General features: G+C 39.0%; 1 protein-coding gene across 2 annotated transcripts; it reads left to right on the top strand.

Annotated features, from left to right (window-relative positions):
• Window positions 1-24: 24 nt before the first annotated feature.
• On the top strand, window positions 25-15,114 carry vsig10 (V-set and immunoglobulin domain containing 10). Of its 2 annotated transcripts, XM_051951002.1 has the most exons (8): window positions 25-401; window positions 2,415-2,477; window positions 2,565-2,870; window positions 5,506-5,811; window positions 10,264-10,518; window positions 13,512-13,796; window positions 14,050-14,886; window positions 14,965-15,114. In XM_051951002.1, the coding sequence occupies exons 2-7, from the start codon at window positions 2,423-2,425 to the stop codon at window positions 14,391-14,393; spliced, it is 1,551 nt and encodes a 516-aa protein (XP_051806962.1). In that variant the 5' UTR covers window positions 25-401; window positions 2,415-2,422; the 3' UTR covers window positions 14,394-14,886; window positions 14,965-15,114. The 2 variants fall into 2 exon arrangements, with proteins under 2 accessions (XP_051806962.1, XP_051806961.1); XM_051951001.1 differs by lacking the exon at window positions 25-401 and having other exon boundaries at window positions 1,821-2,477.
• The last annotated feature ends 3,848 nt before the right edge of the window (window positions 15,115-18,962 follow it).

Genomic DNA, 18,962 nt, shown 5'->3' with positions numbered 1-18,962 from the left:
AATTCATGCAAACTTAATTCTAAGCAAATTATAGCCAAAAATTGTGAGGTTTAAGTTAATTTATGTGTTTGATATAAACTCCAATTTCTTATCGGCATTAGTTGATAATTTTACCTATTTTGTTATCCGCTTGCACATATTAGGTTCGCATTTGTCGCGCTAAATGCTGATATTTCTCGGTGTATTTGAAAAAAAAACTCAAATGTTAGGTAAATTGCCTTACTGGTGCTTCTTATTTTCTGCTCAGTGTTTGCAAAGTTGTTTTTTTCCCAGTATTTTGACGACATGTGAACGACACAAACAACTCCAGCTATAAGCAGCCACCAGGAGGCGCTGTATCCCGCAGAAACACGTGGATTGCGGTTCGTTAAACTTTCTGCCAGTCAGATCATCTGTCCCAAGTGAGTCCTTCCTCCGGCATCACATGCTCCATTAACACACTTTCTGTCTCCAGACATCCCATTTTTAGAAACTAGGATCTGACTATGAGAGGAACGTTTGACTGGGTTTTGAAATTTAGGAATATTTCGTCCTGAAATATTCCTTGTTATGGCTAAAAAGATCATAATGTTGTGTATTCTGGAGATTTCATTTCTATTATTGATTTCTATTAGTATATTTGTTTAAATCATGTTACAGCGGGTACCAGAGGCTCAGATGTAGGAAATGAACGAGTAGACAGATTTGCAACAACAAATTTATTCACAGAACCAGAAAGAATACAGAACTAACAGAACAACTCAGGGTGAACTCAAGGAGCCAACCTAGGAGCCTCTAGAGGCAGGAAGACTAATAACAAAACAAACCCAAAAGCTAAGGTTAACCCACTGTTGGTAACACCAAGGCAGGAGAACAAAATAACAAGGGAAACCTAACTAACAAAAACTAAGCAACCAGAACTCTGCACTAAAACCCAAAAGCTCATCACAAACTGCTCCTGACTATAGAGAGCTAACACAGCCGCTATGGTAACCTAGGGAGATGACAGATGATTTTCCTTGACCCAGCCAGAATCCACAGAGGACCAGGAGCAGACAGAGGAGTCGGGTAACTAAAAGCAAGCAGAGGTCAGCATGGAGGGACAAACACAGTCCATCATCAAACAATGACTGACGGCGGTTCTTATAGGACGCCAGGACCTGATTAGCTGGCCTCCACCTGCACATGATCTGCTGATTACAGATGACACACACCTGGACTCCTCATCAGCACAGCACACACCTGCAAAGAGAGAGAGAGAGAGCAAGGCCGAGGGAGGAGAGAGCCCTGCCACAGCTCACACCCTAAGCTGTGGCTGGAACAAAACATGTGACTTTGCATGTTTTAACACCTTATTTTGCAAAGAAATTAACACATTCTTGCCATCTGCAGATTGCACTTTAAAGAAAAGAGCCTTTATTTGTCACGTTGAGACAAAATGGAATAAAATGTTCCCTCTCCAGACATTACAGTAGAGCCTGGAAGTTGCCTGATCTCAGACCAGCTCTGTGTCCTAGCAGGGCAACACATTCATCATGCCTGTTTGCCTGTAGTGGGAAAACAAAATATATATAAATATAAGTAAACGAAGTGCGAGATCTCCCTTGTCAATAGAGCGCTTTGAATTTCATTATGCAACAAGCTGTCCAGCCGTTATAAAGGAGGCCCGTGAAAAAGAAGTGATCACTGGATGTGATAAAGATGAAATGTAATAGTTTAGGCCACCATGAGTCTGATTGTAACGTCCACACTATTAGAAAGGCCGATAAGAGCATTTATGACTATGGCTTGGTGTGATAAAGGGAAGTGGGCTGTTTGATTAATACGAGCAGCTGGCCGGCTCCAGGTTCAGCACATTCTGATGTTGCATTTAATTTACAGAAGTGGTAACGGGCCGGTTTACAGACTAAAATGTGATCTGTCACACATGTGAGATAAGCAGAATTAGGACTAACACAGCCAGTGCTCGGACCCAAATAATCAGGACATAATACAGAATAAAACACGAAAACTATTTAAAGCTAAAAGTAAACTTCACATTAAAGCATATATATATAAAACACAAGTTTACCTGAAGAACTTGAACAGTAAGGTTGAGATCTATAGATCCCTAGATAATAATAATAATAATAATAATAATAATAATACACACTAACCTGAGATAAAACGTGTTACTGCACCTTTAAACAGGTGAGTTCAGGGTGTGGTTTATTCCAGACTAAGTTTCCGGATCAGCATGTTGGAGTAAACAAAGCTCGTCCTGAAGCAGCAGCTCAGAGCAGAACATCTCCACCATGGTCTGGATCCTGCTGCTGTGTTCTGGACTCCAGAATGGTTCCCAGTAAGAGTCTGAGTGTCTCCTACTGGTTCCCACAGGTGGACTAGTCAGACAGGTCTGGACCGCAAACCTTTGTCTTCACTTTTCCCTCATGTAGGAACAGCTATGATGCGGAGAGTGTTGTCCGCAGCGCTGCTACACCTGTGCTTCTGCTGGACAGGTGAGTTCTCCCAGCATCCAGGTAACTCAGGTGAAGCTGAAAAGCTACTTCCGCTTATTGATTTTCTGTCTCGTCTGCTCTGAAAAGCTTCAGTTTCGATCGTCGACTACACCGAAGCTACAGCAGCACCGGGAAACGTCGTGCTGCTTTCGTGTTACAACAAAGGTAACGTGAAACCGGAGCTAACGACGTGGGTGAAGAACGGGCTGGAGGTCGGGAGGAGTGGCGGGGATTCACCGGGTCCACCTGACGACGGCGGGCGGCTCACCGTGCTGCATGACGGGAGTCTGGTCATCCGGAGGGTGATACCAGGAGACGAGGGCAACTACCTGTGCAGCTCCACGTTAACGGGAAACCGAAGCTTCCAAGCACGTGTGGTGCTGCAGGTGGCCAGTAAGTGAAGCTCAGACCAGTAGGAGACCGGTGTGTGGATAAAAACTGGGTGTTGTTCAGTGATCCTCCATTAAACCACAGATCTGTTCAACTGGTTCTGCAGCATGACAAACAGGTCACATGACAACAGCTGGCTCAGGTACAGCTGTGAGAAACACCTGTCAGTGCTTCAGTCTGCTTTAGTTTGTAGATAGAATTACATAAAATAACCCAAGACCAGTAGGCATGCCTTACTGAAGGAAATATGCTGAAAAAGAATAAGGAAAAACGTCATAATTTGAATGTCAAGGTTATCACCAACCAATAATTATTATTATTCAAGTTTTCTGGACTGCCTTAAATATTGTAATAAAGACCTTACATTATTATATATGACACGGCTTTATCTGACTAATTCAGATACTGAGGTTAAGAGCCTATAATTTTACATATGTCATACAAATGTACCATACTAATGCAAATGTTAGGGTTAAGTAGCAATATTATAGATAATACAACTTAACCCTGTCAGACCCAAATATAGGGGGAAAATGAGCAAAAAAAGTTACAAATAAAACAAAACGAAGAGGAAAAATATGTAACACAAATAAATAAAATAAAACTAAACATAATGAATTGTAATATATTTTTTGGTAAAATATATATAAAAATATATAGAATAAAGAGCAAAAAAAACCCCAAAAAATTACATATATATATATATATATATATATATATATATATAATTGTTTAGTGAAAATATATATCAAATAATATATAGAATTTTCTTGTTTTGTTTTATTTATGTTTTACTTATTTTTATCTAATCATTTTTTCTTGAATATAAATACAACTGATGTATTTTTCCAGCAGTGGGTTTTACATGGTTAACCAAACTAAAATGTTTAAGACTCTGCAATAGTAAATATAACACAAATATGTCTGACTAATTCAAATACCACGATTGAAGACCAACTATATTGTGTATGTGAAGAGAAATAAGGAAAGAAGCAATTTAAATGTCAAGGTTAACACCTAATGATATTATATGTGTTCTTAATTATTGTGGTTAAGGCCTTACAAAATTACAAGCATTGCAGAATTACCTAATTCGACTAATTTGAATACAAAGGTTAATACCTGTAGTACTGACTATAGAATAAAAAAAAAAACCTGACTAATTTAAAAGGTTTAAAACCCTACAACAGTAAATACTTTCCAAGTTTACCCCACTTACTCAAATATTAAGGTCAACGCCCTAAAATCTTACATGTAGTGTATATTTACCTGGCTAATTCCAATTCTGGTGTTAAGAACCAACAATATTGTATATGTGAAGAAAAATAGGGAAAGATGCCTCCCTTATAAACAATGTCTATTCTCTTTTAAGATATTTTTTGTATATATAGAAGTATGCTTTGGTGAACAAATTTAGTGGCTAAATAAGACTACAGTTATGTTACTATAAAAATAAATGGGAAATCTTGAAACTTGTCATTTATGTATTTAATTAATTCTATTCTCTTTTGCTGTTGCGCTGACTTTTACTGCAACAAGAATATTAGCTAACACGTACAGAAATTATTTTAGATTTTTCTTTTGAAATGGTTTTGATTATTTTCAACTTTATTTCTTAAACTACATTTTGTTGCTAATAATTGTGTACTTTTGTGTATTATTATTATTATTATGTGAGTGTCGGTCACAGCTGAGCCGCTAGTGGCTTCTTAGTTGTTAGTAGTTAGAATGTTGAATTCTTTAGTTTTGTAGAATCTGGTTAGTATAAACACTGTAATTTTAGCAAATGTTTTAATGAGACAAAGTATAAAACATTATTTCACAATTTTAAGCATCATAAAGTTGAAACATCTCAGAGTTCTCTCTGTTTTTGCAGTTTCTAGCTCTGATAAATGTTGCAATTTTTTTAAATTTAATAAAAATAACATGCGTTTCAAACTTTCCAGTGGGCTTTAGGGTACAGGGGGTAAAAATGAAGAAAGCTTTGAATGAATTTAAGAGTGTCGATCACAGCAGACACTGAAAATGACTGAAGTGAAGCATTAATTAAGGAAAAGTTATCTATATCTTTAATGTTTCAGCAGCTATGATCCACAACTGCAGGAAGCGCTTATTTGAGGTTAAATCCAGGAGTTCACTTACTTTTTCCACCACCACTTTAAATATTTAGTGGGTCTTTTAAGTAAAGACTTGGAAGATTGTATTTGTTTGTATGCGATGAGCTTCAGCACATTGTTGTAATCTGTAAGCAGGTAGAGATCAGATGCTTAAAACCAACTGACTCCTATTTTTTTGCCACTTTCTGGTTGAAAAATGATCCTGTGCAAGACAGAATAAGAAAAGCTGCAGTAGTGCAACTCCTGATTATCTGTCAGAGATTTATGGTGTAATTCTACTGCGTGAATCGAGTACCAATAAAACACTATCTGGTTTCTACAGGTATTTGTATTGGCATCAGTTGTGGCCAAAAATCCTTTTAAAAAAAACACTTTACATTAGTTAAGGGTAGTCATGAGTCATTTTCAAACATTTATTCCAGGAAATGTGACATCAGCATTCCATTTATTTCATTACAAGTATGCATTAATGCTAGATGAGATGATCCACGGTTGTAAACTGCTGCACACATTTGTTTCAGGTGGACCAGAAAATGTCTCTACGTCCGTCAGTCCTGCCACCTCGCTCTCCAACGGGACGCTCTTCGTTGTCCGGGGTTCCTCGGTCACTTTTAACTGCTCCGCCTCGTCCTACCCGTCTCAGCAGCTCACCTGGGGCTTCACTGGGGCGTCTTCCAGCAACACCTCGCTGGTCTCCAGCTCTGGATCCTGGCTGGACCTCAGGATAGACGACGTTCAGCCGAGCGCTCAGGGAGTTTACAGCTGCAGCGCCAGGAACAGCGTCTCCCAGCAGACGGTGAATAAGAGCTCAGAGCTGCTGGTCTACTGTAAGTATGAGGAGCAGAACACTTAATGTGACTGTAGATGTGGTGCAGGACGGTGCTTCAGTGTTTCATGGCTTCATTTAGAAACGGAAGCTTCAGCTTTGACTTAGTACTGGCAAAATTTGGTTACCACCAAAGGAGGGAATTGGGTCAAACTTCTTGCTGCATGTTCTACTATAAAGCCTCAACTTCAGTGCTAATAACAAAATTAAAATTTTTTAAACACATTTTTCTTTCAGTGCATCAGTCTTATAGTAATGAATATTTTATGAACACGAGCAGCTACACAAGAAGTTTGCCCAAATTAAAAGACATATTTGAGCAAAAAACAAGAGATGAACATGAAAAATAAACCAGAAATCTTCTATGCAAAGACTCAGTTTTTTAATCCCCCCTACAATAGAAACAGGCTTTACAGTCTGCATTTACTCTGCTGCTCTTTGGAATATCAGTTGTTTTTAATGTACTTATTTACAAAAAAAAATCATGCTTTAGTTTTGTATTTTGTTGAAGCTGTCAATAGTAACATTAGTATACAACTTAAATTGCAGGAAAACATCTTTAGTGTGTTATGTGTCCTTCAGCATGGTGCCATCTTATTCGCTCTCGGTCCACATGTTTTATTTTTCCTAATTTGCCTCCTAGATTTGAGCACACCTCATGCAGCTAAGGAAAAAAATATCCGAGCTAACCAAATTACAAGAGATGAGACAAAAGCATAAAAATCTTAACCATCATCTGCCAACGTTAAGGTTCATTATTTGAATTTGGCACTTGTTTTCTTGCAGACACTCTGTGAAAACCAAATCTCAAGGATGTCAGATAAATTAATCTGCTGCAGAAACAGTGTAGCTCTGACAATCACTTTGTTTGCTGCTGTTTTCTTCCAAACTGACCCAAGCTGAGCTTTTTGATAGTTTCCAGTACTTAATTTGGATACATTTCCCTCAGAACCTGATTAGAATTCCGACTTTAATGCTCAGCTTTAGTAATAAAACTCGACTTCCCTTTTCTAGATCTGATCTTAATTCAGAGTTTAGTGAACTTGAAGTTTGTAATTAATGTATTAAGTTTAAAGTGCAGCAAATGGTTGTTTTACTACATGTGGGTGTTGCATCAGTGGTGGGTGTGTTTGATGTTAAGGGCTCTATTTGCTGGTATGTTTATGGGAGTAATTTGAATTTAATTGCAATTTAATTTCCTGAAACTTTTCTCCGCTTTCCGTTACAAGTAAAGCAAAAAAATCAGACCCATAATTCAGTTCAGCAACACCAGATTTGAAGTGAATCGGAGGTGACACAGATAAAGCCTGAAACACATAAATGTGAGTTTAACCATAGAGATTAAAGGACTGTGGTCAGAAAAACTGCATTAAATCTCCTTTTATTCTGAGTTTTGGGAGTTAAAAGCCTCTCCGAGCATAAATGGATGAAACATTTAAAGAAATCTGTGGCCTACTGTCTAACAAATTAGTGCTAAATGTGTTGATAAGTGAAACCTTTTGATTATAACATAGATGGAAAACAACAGAGATTGAACAAGATGGTCAAAATGCGTATTTGTTGAGGTGGGAAGGAAAAATGCTGAGTTGTCACCCAGCAGAAACGGAGATGAGCAGAAACCTTGAAACGAGTGAAATCTACAAAAGTCCAGCCGTGACTGAAAATGTTACACTCGAATGTTGCTCGATTCATCAACAGTGTTTCACTGTGAAGCTGCAATAGTTTCACAGGATTATCTACAGGGTCATGAGGTCGTCTTGCGCTAACGATAACGGTGTTATCTTCTTCTGGTGTTTTTCTTGACTTCCTGCAATTGATGGCAAACTGCAAACATTTTCTCCCAGATTTCTGCTTTAAAACCTGTTTAGACATGGAATTTGGTTTGTTTTGTAAAAGAGGCACAGCTTTATGTGACACATTTCACAGGTTAGATAGGATTTAATAGATCCAGCACTTTGTTTAAATGTATTAGGAGAAATGTCTGATATGTAAATCTATGCAGAGTGGAGACTCTGCTCAACTGCTGCATGTCCACTTATGCAAATTATTTCAGTCAGTGCTCTGCAGATTCAGGTGAACATACAAACGTTTAACAGGCAAGAAAGCAGTTCAGAATGCTGTGTTTTAAGAATAACGAAGAATAACAAATCAATTTTTATTTATTAAGGAAAAATCATCGTCATAACATAATTAATCCTAATAACTTAAACTCAAGATAATTGATTCCACTCAAGCATTTTTTTTTAAATTTCCCTTTTTTAATTACTTTTTTTATCTTGCAGGGTACTTGTGAAAAAATTAGAACCCCTCAAGAGGAAGTTTTATTGGGTATTTATTTATATATTTTGTGTAGAAATTATATTTAGAGAAATTCACAATTAAGGAACTAAAACTTCACACAAAGAATATATATACCGAACGTCTGCAGAATTTAAATGAGGAAAAAAAGCAGCACCAAGTGCTAAACAAGATGTTGCTTATGAGATTTATTTTTAGTTTTTTTTTTTTTTTACAAAATTTGCCTTGTAATCTTTTATATTTCTGTACAAAAAGGTGTTGAATCCCTTTGCAATGAGCTATAACGATCTAAGAAACTAAGATTACATAGAAAATCTGTTTATATTTTCAAATAAACCTGAAAATACAAAAAAAATTTGAGGCTTTCGAAACATGTAAGCAATTAAATGGAAGCTAATAAATATCATGGAACTTCTTTGTATAAAAAAATGATTTCTTTGAGGTGCATCCTTCCACTGAAGCAACATTCAGATGACACTCAGGTGCGAAAATCAACCTGCAGCTGTTGTTCACCTGCTAGAAATATGTTTGTTCTTCAACTTTCCAGCAGAACATAGTGCTGTAACAGTGAGAAACATCATCAGGACTGAGTAAATGTCAAGAAGTCCGGTCATTATTTGAGCCAAAACAGATTTTGTCAGAGTCGCATCATGACTGGACTGAAGGTTTCTAAGGAGGCTGTTTGTGAAGATCTGAAACACTCTGAGGAAACTGGATCCAAAGCTCCAGCAGTGAACACACTATCAGAAGATCAATGTAAACTCTGTTCACTGACATGGAGAAGCAACTTCATCAGATATACTGAATTTGCTAAATGCAGAAGTCCGTCTGACAGGAAGTGGAGCGTCTCTAATCTACTTCTCAGGAGGAGAAACGAGGCCGAGACAGAGCAATGTCTCACTGTGGATGATGGACAAAAGTTGTTTACTGATGAATCCAAGGTGAAGTCCCATCAATTCCCACCACCCTCTACATATTTAGGTCACGTGATTCGGTATCCATACATAACGTACACGTGTAGAACACACCTTCGACACAAGGTCTTTTTTTTTTTTTTTAAGATTTCTTCCGTTGGAAATTACACAAAGACTGAGCAGCCTTGGTGCAGTTGTGTGCTCTCTAAGTGCTTTTCTTGTTTATTAATTATTGATGATCAGAAATCATAGCACTACAGAATGTGTCCATTTAATGTAGATGTACCCACAAGCAAAATGACCTGGCTGTTCAGTCTTTGCATCGTTTCTGATGGATGAAATCTATAATAAAACATGACTTTGCGCTGAACACAGGCATGTGTTATGCATGAATACCGAATCATGTCACCTACATATGTAGCAGGCGGCAGGATTTGATGGGACCCAGAAACACCCCCACAATTTAATCAATTGTTCATCGTATGATGTTGGACAGACAGGTTCCGATAAGTCCGCAGTGGTGGATTTGTAGTAGCATCACAATCATGTGAACATCAGCAAGCAGCTGACGTAGCGTTCACTCTTTGTCATAGTTACGGTGATGTCATGCCGCTATCTCACAACGAAATAGAAATGTTTAACAAATCTGTGGATCTAGACTATAAGCTGCATCACTAACAAAATCTAATCACTTGGTCCTTGTGTCATTCCTGATCTTCCCTGAAAACTTCATCCAAATCCATTTGTCCGTTTTTAATTAACGTTGCTGACTGACAAACGGACCAATGCCGATCGTCACGTAATTCCACTGTTCCATGGTGTAGTAATTATGTGATTTGCAACTTTCCAATGGTCCCTGAACTACACGTCAGTGACATGCCTTGCTCTGTGTTAATGCTGCTGATTGAGGTTAGATGCAGGAGTTCACTTTCTTTTTCCACCTCCATTTTAAATATTTAACGGTTGTTTTCAGCAACAACAGACAGGAAAGACAATGAGTTTGTGCTTATTTATCCTGGAAAAAGTACCTATGCGTTTGTTGCATTTGTGAGTCACGTGAAAAATCTGCCCTGTTTTATGCACACCTTGAAATAATCAGGAAATTCGATGACTTGGAGACATTTAATTTTGTCTTGTGATGTGAATATCGTCTGCATATTGAGGGTTATTGGTCTTAAACCAGCTGGAGAAGTCGTGGTTCACATTTTCCTTCCTCACAGAGGTTTGTTTTTCCCACTCAGACGTCCCAGACCGACACCCTGACTGCATGTGGACTCTTGCTCAGGATCCGTCCAGCGTCCAGTTCAACTGCAGCTGGTTTGGAGCGTACCCGACCCCGAGGCTCCGCTGGAGGGACGACGACGACTTCCAGGTGACGGACAGCCTGTCGGTGACGTTTAACCGCTCGCTGCTATCCGACGGCCAAACCCTGAAGTGCACCGCCCAGCACCAGCTGCTCAGAGCGGGGGAGGAGAAGCAGTGTTCGTTTACTCTCAGTAAGCATGTTGTGGTGATGAAATGAGCTTCTAACAATCCGGAGATGCACAAGTGTTGAATTTTTTATGCACTTCCTACTTTAGAGGCCGCTGAGACTCCTCAGTGTAACGATTGTTGACAATATTCCTCTGCAGTTAGTATTTCTAGTACTTAATTGAAAGATTAAATCAAATTACTGAAAATAAATGTCTAAATTACCATTGATTGAATGCAGCTGTGCCTTTATTAGATAAAAAAAGTAGATTAAAATGAACAAAATCTAAATAAAAACATTGATTAGGGGACACAGACAGTTCTGAACATATCAGTTGACACGAATTTATTTACTAAAGCTGTGAAATATTTGAGATTTCTACCCCAACAGTTAAAACTAAGCAAAAAAAATCCAGCAATAACATGATGGAAATAAAGCCTGAAATGGGAGGTGTCTTGCTATAATTAGTGCCAAGGTACATGTGGCTTTTTAAACTGATAATCTGTCAAATTAAATGTAATTATGAGAGTATTAAGAATGAAAGATGGTGTAAAAACCTTGATGCCAGGGATGATCCCATGAAGCTTATGAAGCCACATTTCAGTAAAAATGAACAGTAACAATTGTAATTGTGCAGATTGCAAAGGAGAGCATGTTTTCTCTATTAGACACTGGATTTTTTGTAAACTCATAGAGAAAATGCAGCTTTTAAAAGCGTTTTTCTCTATTGTTAGACCTGCTTGATTGAGTTCACAGCTCCTTCGACCGCTGCATTTACAGAAATCCTCGTTCTACTCCCTTCTTAATTTAATAATATCTTGAATATCACAATAGCGAAGGTGCATTTAGGAGAAATCTCACACGTTATCATCATCCTTGCTAATCATAAAGTTTCATAAATGTCATGCTGGATTTCTACAAAAGCATTAATATCTATAACATAGTGGTCAAATAAGCCAAAACAACCAGCAGCTAATGCAAGTTATCAAGTGACAAAAGCAACAAAACAACGTGTTTAGTCATGCATGTTTTTCTTATTAATCGGCTGCACCTCCTCTGAGTCATTCCTGTCTTAAAGTCCAGTCACAGTTCATATCATCTACTGTGTTTGCAAGCACTTTGTTGGAACCCAGAGGAGCTGATTAACTGCTCGTGTTTACAGAAATGTAGCTAAAACGTTGCCTTTTACATCATGTTTTACTTCCTAAACATCATTTTAACATCATTAAGGTCAAGCTTTTCATACCACGTTTGTTTAATTCAGCATTAATATTCTCATAATTTGATTTGAAGCGTTGCTGTGAATTCAAACACCGTCCAGAGTCGACTCGTGAGTCCCTGAGTCACTCGTTGTAAAGGTACAAAGCCTTATTCAAACAATGATGTAACGCAGAAGTGTGTGAAAGTTTAAGTTCCGGTTTCATCTCATCAGCTTTCCTCGACAGTTCTGGAAAGATCTCTAAAATCTGATAGTTTAGCAGGGCCACAGCTCACATGTCGGTGATCGTTGATCGTTTGACTTTTTTTGGTCTGTAAACTGTCAGAAAAGGGGGAAAAATCCATAAACCCGATAGAGTTCAGCGATTGCATTTTCATGTTTGACTGGCAGTGGAGTTGAAACCAGATAAGATGGATTGATTGTTCTTTTTGCATGTAAAATCTGGTGAGTTCCACCAACATTTCACACATTCACCAGGTCTCAGCGCTTTTTTTCATTGCAGTGATGGGTTTGCAAAAATACACAATAAAGAGCACATAAGAAAAATCTTTATAAACGAAACCACGGGATTCTGTGCAACTTTTTTACAAATTTGAGGGATACACCTGTGCAATTTAAAAAAAACAGAAACAATTTTACATTTTTTTTTACACTATTAAAGCTGCTGTCCGGAGTTTCCATTTGTTTTCAATTTATGTATCATTTTTTAACAAAGCTTAAATGTGTTAGTCTAGTTCGATACTATAATATAAAGTTAGTATAACGCGATATGAAAATTTATTCCTGAGCTCCGCCTTCCTCTCATAGACCCCCATGTTATTCCAAAAAGTGCCGGTCGCTGCCGACCAATCAAGTTCGAGCTTCAGCTTTGTCATGCTGTCAATCAACGGTTACGCGCACAGCAAGCAAGCCCATGCAGAGGTGGGCGAGCTACGCACTACGCAACCGCGCGCACATTTGTTTTGCTTGTGAAGGAGAGAGCATCAGGGATCAGCAACTTCCAGAAAAGTTACCAATCCCACGGCTTGTCAGGCCAAGAGACTGCAGGACGTTTTTTGGCTCGGGGTGCTCGCGTCGCTCCCCGACCACGGCCTCCATAGCCCGCCTGACGGCTTCGTTTAGATGCCCGACCTCTGGAGGAAGATGCTGGGGCGTCTGGGACATACTCTTCGTCAGAGGAGTCATACAATTCTGAACTCTAGATAGAAATAAATAAACAATGTAACACATATACACGCGCAAATGCACTAAGTTTGATAAACAACGTCATTGAGAGGGATACACGAGTGTAATCACATATTGAGACTTTACTAGTTCGTCCTAGCAGATTCATGTTATTTTGGTATTAGGACAAGTCAATACAGAATTCTAACGTAATTCCTTTATTATTTACTAAATGTACTAAATGTAGAAGAGGGGAAAACAGCAAAACAGGCAAGATGCTGCAGCACTCCGGGCACTCCTCTCATGTACTGCGCGCGTGCACAAATAAAGGGGCGAAATCAGAGGGAGGGAGGGACCAACAGTGTTTTGGGAGACGCTGCGATTCAAACTCCGGACAGCAGCTTTAAGCAATTTATTGTAGTAGTTAAGACATAAGTCACTAGATATTATTAAAACTTGCGATGTAAAGGTTATATTGATGTAAAGCAAATAAAAATGCTCATTTCAGTCTTACTTGTGAAATACAAGGTTTATTCCCTCTGGATCCCACCAGAATGAAAATGTAGAGTGTTACTGTCCTAAATGAGTCTTTGGACAAATATAAACAGTTTGGTATTTTGTCCTCTCTCTCCCAGAGCTTCCATTCCCTGAAGGCGACCCGCTGGCCACGGCTCTGGAGGCCACCAGCGTGACGCTAACCTGCACAGAGGCCACGTCCATCCCTCCTGCCAACACCACGTGGAGAAAAGGGATGCAGCAGGACGAACTCGTACCCGGATCCAAGTACGTCATTTTGGAGGAAGGACCTGAACTCAAGCTGACCATCCTCAATGTCAGCAAGGACGATGAAGGCGTCTACTTCTGCCGCAGCGAGAACCCGCTGGCCGTCCGCGAGCTGGAGGTCTACCTCACCGTGAAGAGTGAGTCTGGGATGCACAGAATAATATCTGCGTTGTTGTAGAAGGGCTGGACAGAGCTAAAATGTACAGACAGACATCAGAGGGGAGGATGAATGGGGAGCTGAACATACAGTTCTTTCAACAGATGAATGGAGCAGAGATGTAAACAATGAGCCAGTCACTACAGGTGTCGACTCCACCTCTGGAATGCTGATAAACCTGCTTCTCCACCCTCTTTTCTGCTTCCTAATCTTCTCCCGTTTGGTCTCGACAGCCTCCTCCTCCTCCTACACAGGAGCCATCATCGGCGTCTTTATAGCTGCACTGATTGTGGGAACTGCTGGAATCGTCGCTAAAACCGTTTACTCCAGTCGACACCGAATTTGTCTGGGTAACTTTTGTTTATTTTTGCAGCGTAAGCCACAAAAACATGTCGTATTAAAGTGTATAAATCACGCAAATACACTACTATTGACTTCTGTTGTGCTGTTTTTGTTTCAGGAAGCAGCTTTGGGTGAGTATTGCATATTTTCTTCCCTGATATGCACTGCATTTGTTTTTAGAGACCAAATACGTGCAATCAACATAATTAAAGTACAATTAAGTTGCATGGTATAGGTTATTTTTCTTATTGACGCAAACACCTGGTCAGACATAAAAGTTGCATATCGTGATCCAGTGCTACCACTGAAGGCAAAATCTTTACAAAAGTCTTACATGTCATCTGTTCTGCTTGTGCTTTGAAATCAACAAGCACATATTTGCTTTTTATTCACTCTGTCATAATTAGATCAGACTAAACTTTATTGTCATCACACATGTACAAGTTCAGGTACCGAAATGCAGTTTGGCATCTAACCTGAAGTGCAAAAGGCAGCGAGTGCAAGATTCACAAAATGTACAGAGATATACAGGTGAATGAGACTTGAAATATATTCTAACAATGAAATGTGACTGGTTTGCTGCAGCCAGCTGGAAGAGGAGAGAGCAGACGTTCTGAGTCTCATGGAGTCGGATGACGAACAGATCTTTCAGGATGCCGTTCCCCGGCTGCCTCCGATAACCAACGGACGCCACACAACGCTCGTCCAGATACATCGGATCCCGTCCAGTAAGACCTCGTCATGGCGGTTTATTTGAAATGTAATAAAATGTTTCTGAAAATCAAAATGTCCCTCTTGTTTTCCAGGTGATCACGAGGATGTGGAAACTGCTGACACAAGCGCACAGCAGCAGGAAGACACTGTACAGACAGAAGAGCCGGAGGATCTTGTAACATTTTAGGTTTTGGGGTATTTTTAGATTAATCTTTAATTTTAGGTAAATGCGATTAACTCCCAATGAGACTGTGAACAGAATTGGTGGAAGGCTCGTCTTAAAAACAGTAAAAAAAAAAAAAAAATCCCAGGATTTTCTAAGCAGAAATTTAACTTTTGTAAGCTTGTTGCTATGATTGATTTGTTTGTACAGATGTTTTGAATGTGTGAGATTCCTGCAGTAAATGGTGCCGTTGAAACAAAACTGACTCTCGGCATCTTTTTTTCATTTCATTAATACTTCTGTCATTTAGTATACATATACCGTAGTGTATATGCAGTATATTATCTCGGATTATACCAGTCTGGAATGCAAGTCTACTCTGGAAATATGCAAATCACATAACAAAGTCCATTTGTCCCTTTTCACTTTACATTTTTGGTGCCGGAGCAGTGACTGGATAGTTCGGTATCAAAAACGTAACATTTAATACATAACCTGAACTGAGAAAGAAAACATTGAAGTTTAAATATTTGTCTTTGATCAAGTTGTACTGCTACTGAAAAAATCCATCCATCCATCCATTTTCCCCGCTTATCCGGGGCCGGGTCGCGGGGGCAGCAGGCGAAGCAGGTCGTTCCAAACGTCCCTCCCCCCAGCGACACTTTCCAGCTCTTCCTGGGGGATCCCGAGGCGTTCCCAGGCCAGACGAGATATATAATCTCTCCAGCGAGTTCTGGGTCTGCCCCGGGGTCTCCTCCCAGACGGACGTGCTCGGAAAACCTCCAGAGGAAGTCTCCCCGGAGGCATCCGAATCAGGTGGCCAAACCACCTCAACTGGCTCCTTTCGAAGCTGAAAAAATAAAATGCATAAAATAAATAGCTTTATTTTGATATGTTGTAGTATTTTGACTGTTTTTCAGTGACAATCTTGAACTTCACTTTACGTATGTGTATTTTCAGTATTTTTTCAATACTGTCAGGATTGGTTTCAGTTTAAACTTAATTTAGATATAGATATATTTTCCATACCAAAGACCTTACATTCTACTTTCGAACCCGCAATCGTAATCTGACATGAGTGACGTACACGACCAGTCAAAAGATTGGACAAAACTTCTCATGTTTATTATGTAGCCAACAAACAATTGTTAAATAACTCTCAATATATTTTGTATTTTACATTCTTCAAAACAGCCACCCTTTGCTTTGATGACACTTTTGCAAAGCCTTGGCCTTGTCTCCATGAGCTTCAGCTTACTTATTCATTTAGGGTGTTTAGGGTGTTTTGGTTGAACCTTCGGTCCTCATCAGCACCCGGATCTCTTCTCCTGGACTACTTAAAATGTGGGTCACCCAAATTACTTTTAAATAGAATTTAAATACCACTGGTGTAGCTGCCTAATGGGGAACACAGAATAACCCAACTTGAAAATGGTGTCGTTATCAGGCTAAATTCTGAAGACCTCTGGGCTGGACGACGACCCAGTGATCCCAACAACACCTTTGGTTGGACCAGCCACAGGACTGAGTCTATTGCAAGTTAAACAGTTTAACAAGAAAAGAGAGAGGTTTATTTTAAGCCGAAAAAGTCAGAAATTGGACCATTTCCATGTTAACATCCATCCATCCACTATACACCGCTTTATCCTCATTAGGGTCGCGGGGGGAGCTGGAGCCTATCCCAGCTGACTCGGGCGAAGGCAGGGGACACCCTGGACAGGTCGCCATGTTAACATGTTGACCAAAAAACATGGCTGAGCTAACAACAGCATCAGCTCCCTTCACTGTCCAGCAGAAAACTTTTCACTCTTAAAATGTCATAGTGTACCATGTCATTCTAAAAACGTCATAGTATAGCATGTCGTCCAACAAAGGTAGAGGTTTTTAGAGCGACATGCTATACTATGACGTTTTTAGAGCCAGGGCCAGAACAAACAGAGTAACATGGTATGTCTGAGAAAACATCATAGTATAGCCTTTGGTTCAAAAAACACCGTCATTTACATCGTGTATTGTACAAATAACAAGTCAAAGGAAAGAGACATACATCGTAGAATTGAAGTAATTGTGGGCTGACTGATTTACTGAAGCTTTCAGAGCAACAATTAAATGACAGTTTTGTTCTCATTAAGTTCAGAGTCGACCAAAATAATGTACACACACACACATTAGGAAAAGAAAAACTTCTATAAATATTTCATTTGTATCAGTACTTCTATACATATAGACACCTCTTTCAAAGTTTGATCAGATCATGATGATCAGATCATGAACTCTGTCTTCTGTTGTACGATGTTTTCCCAACAGATGGCATTACTCTCATGAATGGAGCATCAACAGAAATGTCTGGAAGCCAGTGGCCTCCACTTTGAGCACCTCTTGTAACTGTAGAGGCCAAAGATAACTTTTATTAATCTGGGATGTCTGAAAAAAAAAACTGGTATTGAAATATTTATGCAAGTTTTTCTTTTCCTGATGTGTGTAAACATTATTTTGCTGACTCTGTATGATGAGTTTCTGACAGGTCAACATCTTTTTTTATAATAATGACAAACATACTTGCTTTCTACAGGAGGGATTTTCCTCACGTGCAGGTAAAGCTGTGTGAGGAGCTTAGAGATGACAGGAGCAGGAGTCATCCTCACTAATTCAGCTTCCACCTAGAAACAGCAAGACCACAAACAAACGCACTGATAGACTCTCAAATGTTCAACCACAGCCTCAAAATATCGGTCTAGGAAGTGTTTCTATATTCTGCTGAAAGCACTGACAGACATTCTCTTACAAGGTTGTGTAAAAAGCAGCCTGTCCTCTGAGCTACTGAGAAATCTTCCTGAACAAAGTTTCTACGTGTAAATCGGCTCGACAGAAACTAAAGTCTCAGTCAGAGGTAACAGGTATCGCAAATTATAAACAACTCTCTTTGTTAACTCAGACTTTCTGCTTCAACCTAAAAAGCGGAGTTATCTTCTTACCGCGTTTTTTTTTTTTTTTCAGTTCAGGCTTCATCTTAAATACCAAAGTTAATTTTGATGCCAAACTGTAGTGTTTTTGTTCTGGTCCTGTACATGTAAACTGGCCTGGATTCAAGCACATGTGAAGAGAGTGACTCAGTTTGTTTCTTAACAACACAACTTAACAACATCAGTGCTGATGAGTAATGAACAGGCTCCACTGCATTTTTAGAATCATTCCAGTGCAGAGTTGCATCCAAATGTATTCAGTGTGAAACTGTACTGCTGCTGTTCTAGTAATGTTACTATGCTGTGAGTTTAAACCTTCCATTACTACAATTTATTAATCATTTAAATGTGGTTTCTCACACTCGGAGTCTCTTAATCAAATCTATAATAGGACACATAGTTTGATTTGATGACGCTTCACCGCCGTTGTTTCAATATTTGTGATGTGACTCAGGTAGAAATCATATCCACAGATGAGGTAATGCATTAATCCCATGAGCCTGATTCTGTTTTCACTTTTAAACTCTTTACTCGGTCGTCGTCAGGACTAATCGCATGCGCTGTATTTTCATTTTTTTATTTTCAGTTCAGTCCAAGTTTTCCACATCTGCCATCATTTCATATGATAAAACCTTCAGGTGTTTTATTTTAACTTTTGTAACAAGGAAAATCAATGTTGTGTTATGAAATTGTGTTTTTACATAATCTGGAAAGTGAGAATATTAGAACTGTGATGTGTGGGATTCATAAATTACTAGAAGCGTGTGTTCAGTGTCTAATGGAAGTAAATGTGATTGATTCAGTCCCCGATGTGTTCACATACAGTCACCCACTTTCAGAGGTGACAAACCAGGCCAACGTTTGTAGACATGTTAATTTGTAAATGTTTCATATGACACTTTTATTTTTTAATAGTCAGTGTTTTGTATCACTTTAAATAAAGAATTTATTCATTTAATTTTCA

The sequence above is a fragment of the Acanthochromis polyacanthus genome, chromosome 7, assembly GCF_021347895.1.
Source record: "Acanthochromis polyacanthus isolate Apoly-LR-REF ecotype Palm Island chromosome 7, KAUST_Apoly_ChrSc, whole genome shotgun sequence".
In the NCBI taxonomy this organism is placed as follows: domain Eukaryota; kingdom Metazoa; phylum Chordata; class Actinopteri; family Pomacentridae; genus Acanthochromis; species Acanthochromis polyacanthus.
This window is presented reverse-complemented; position numbering and strand designations above follow the sequence as displayed.

What these genes read in the sequence shown, in the direction of transcription:
- vsig10 (XM_051951002.1), top strand. Translation starts at nt 2,423, where the DNA reads ATGATGCGGAGAGTGTTGTCCGCAGCGCTGCTACACCTGTGCTTCTGC. An exon ending in CCTGTGCTTCTGCTGGACAG is followed by an intron (nt 2,478 to 2,564) that starts GTGAGTTCTCCC and finishes TGCTCTGAAAAG; the next exon opens with CTTCAGTTTCGATCGTCGAC. An exon ending in CTCAGAGCTGCTGGTCTACT is followed by an intron (nt 5,812 to 10,263) that starts GTAAGTATGAGG and finishes TTTCCCACTCAG; the next exon opens with ACGTCCCAGACCGACACCCT.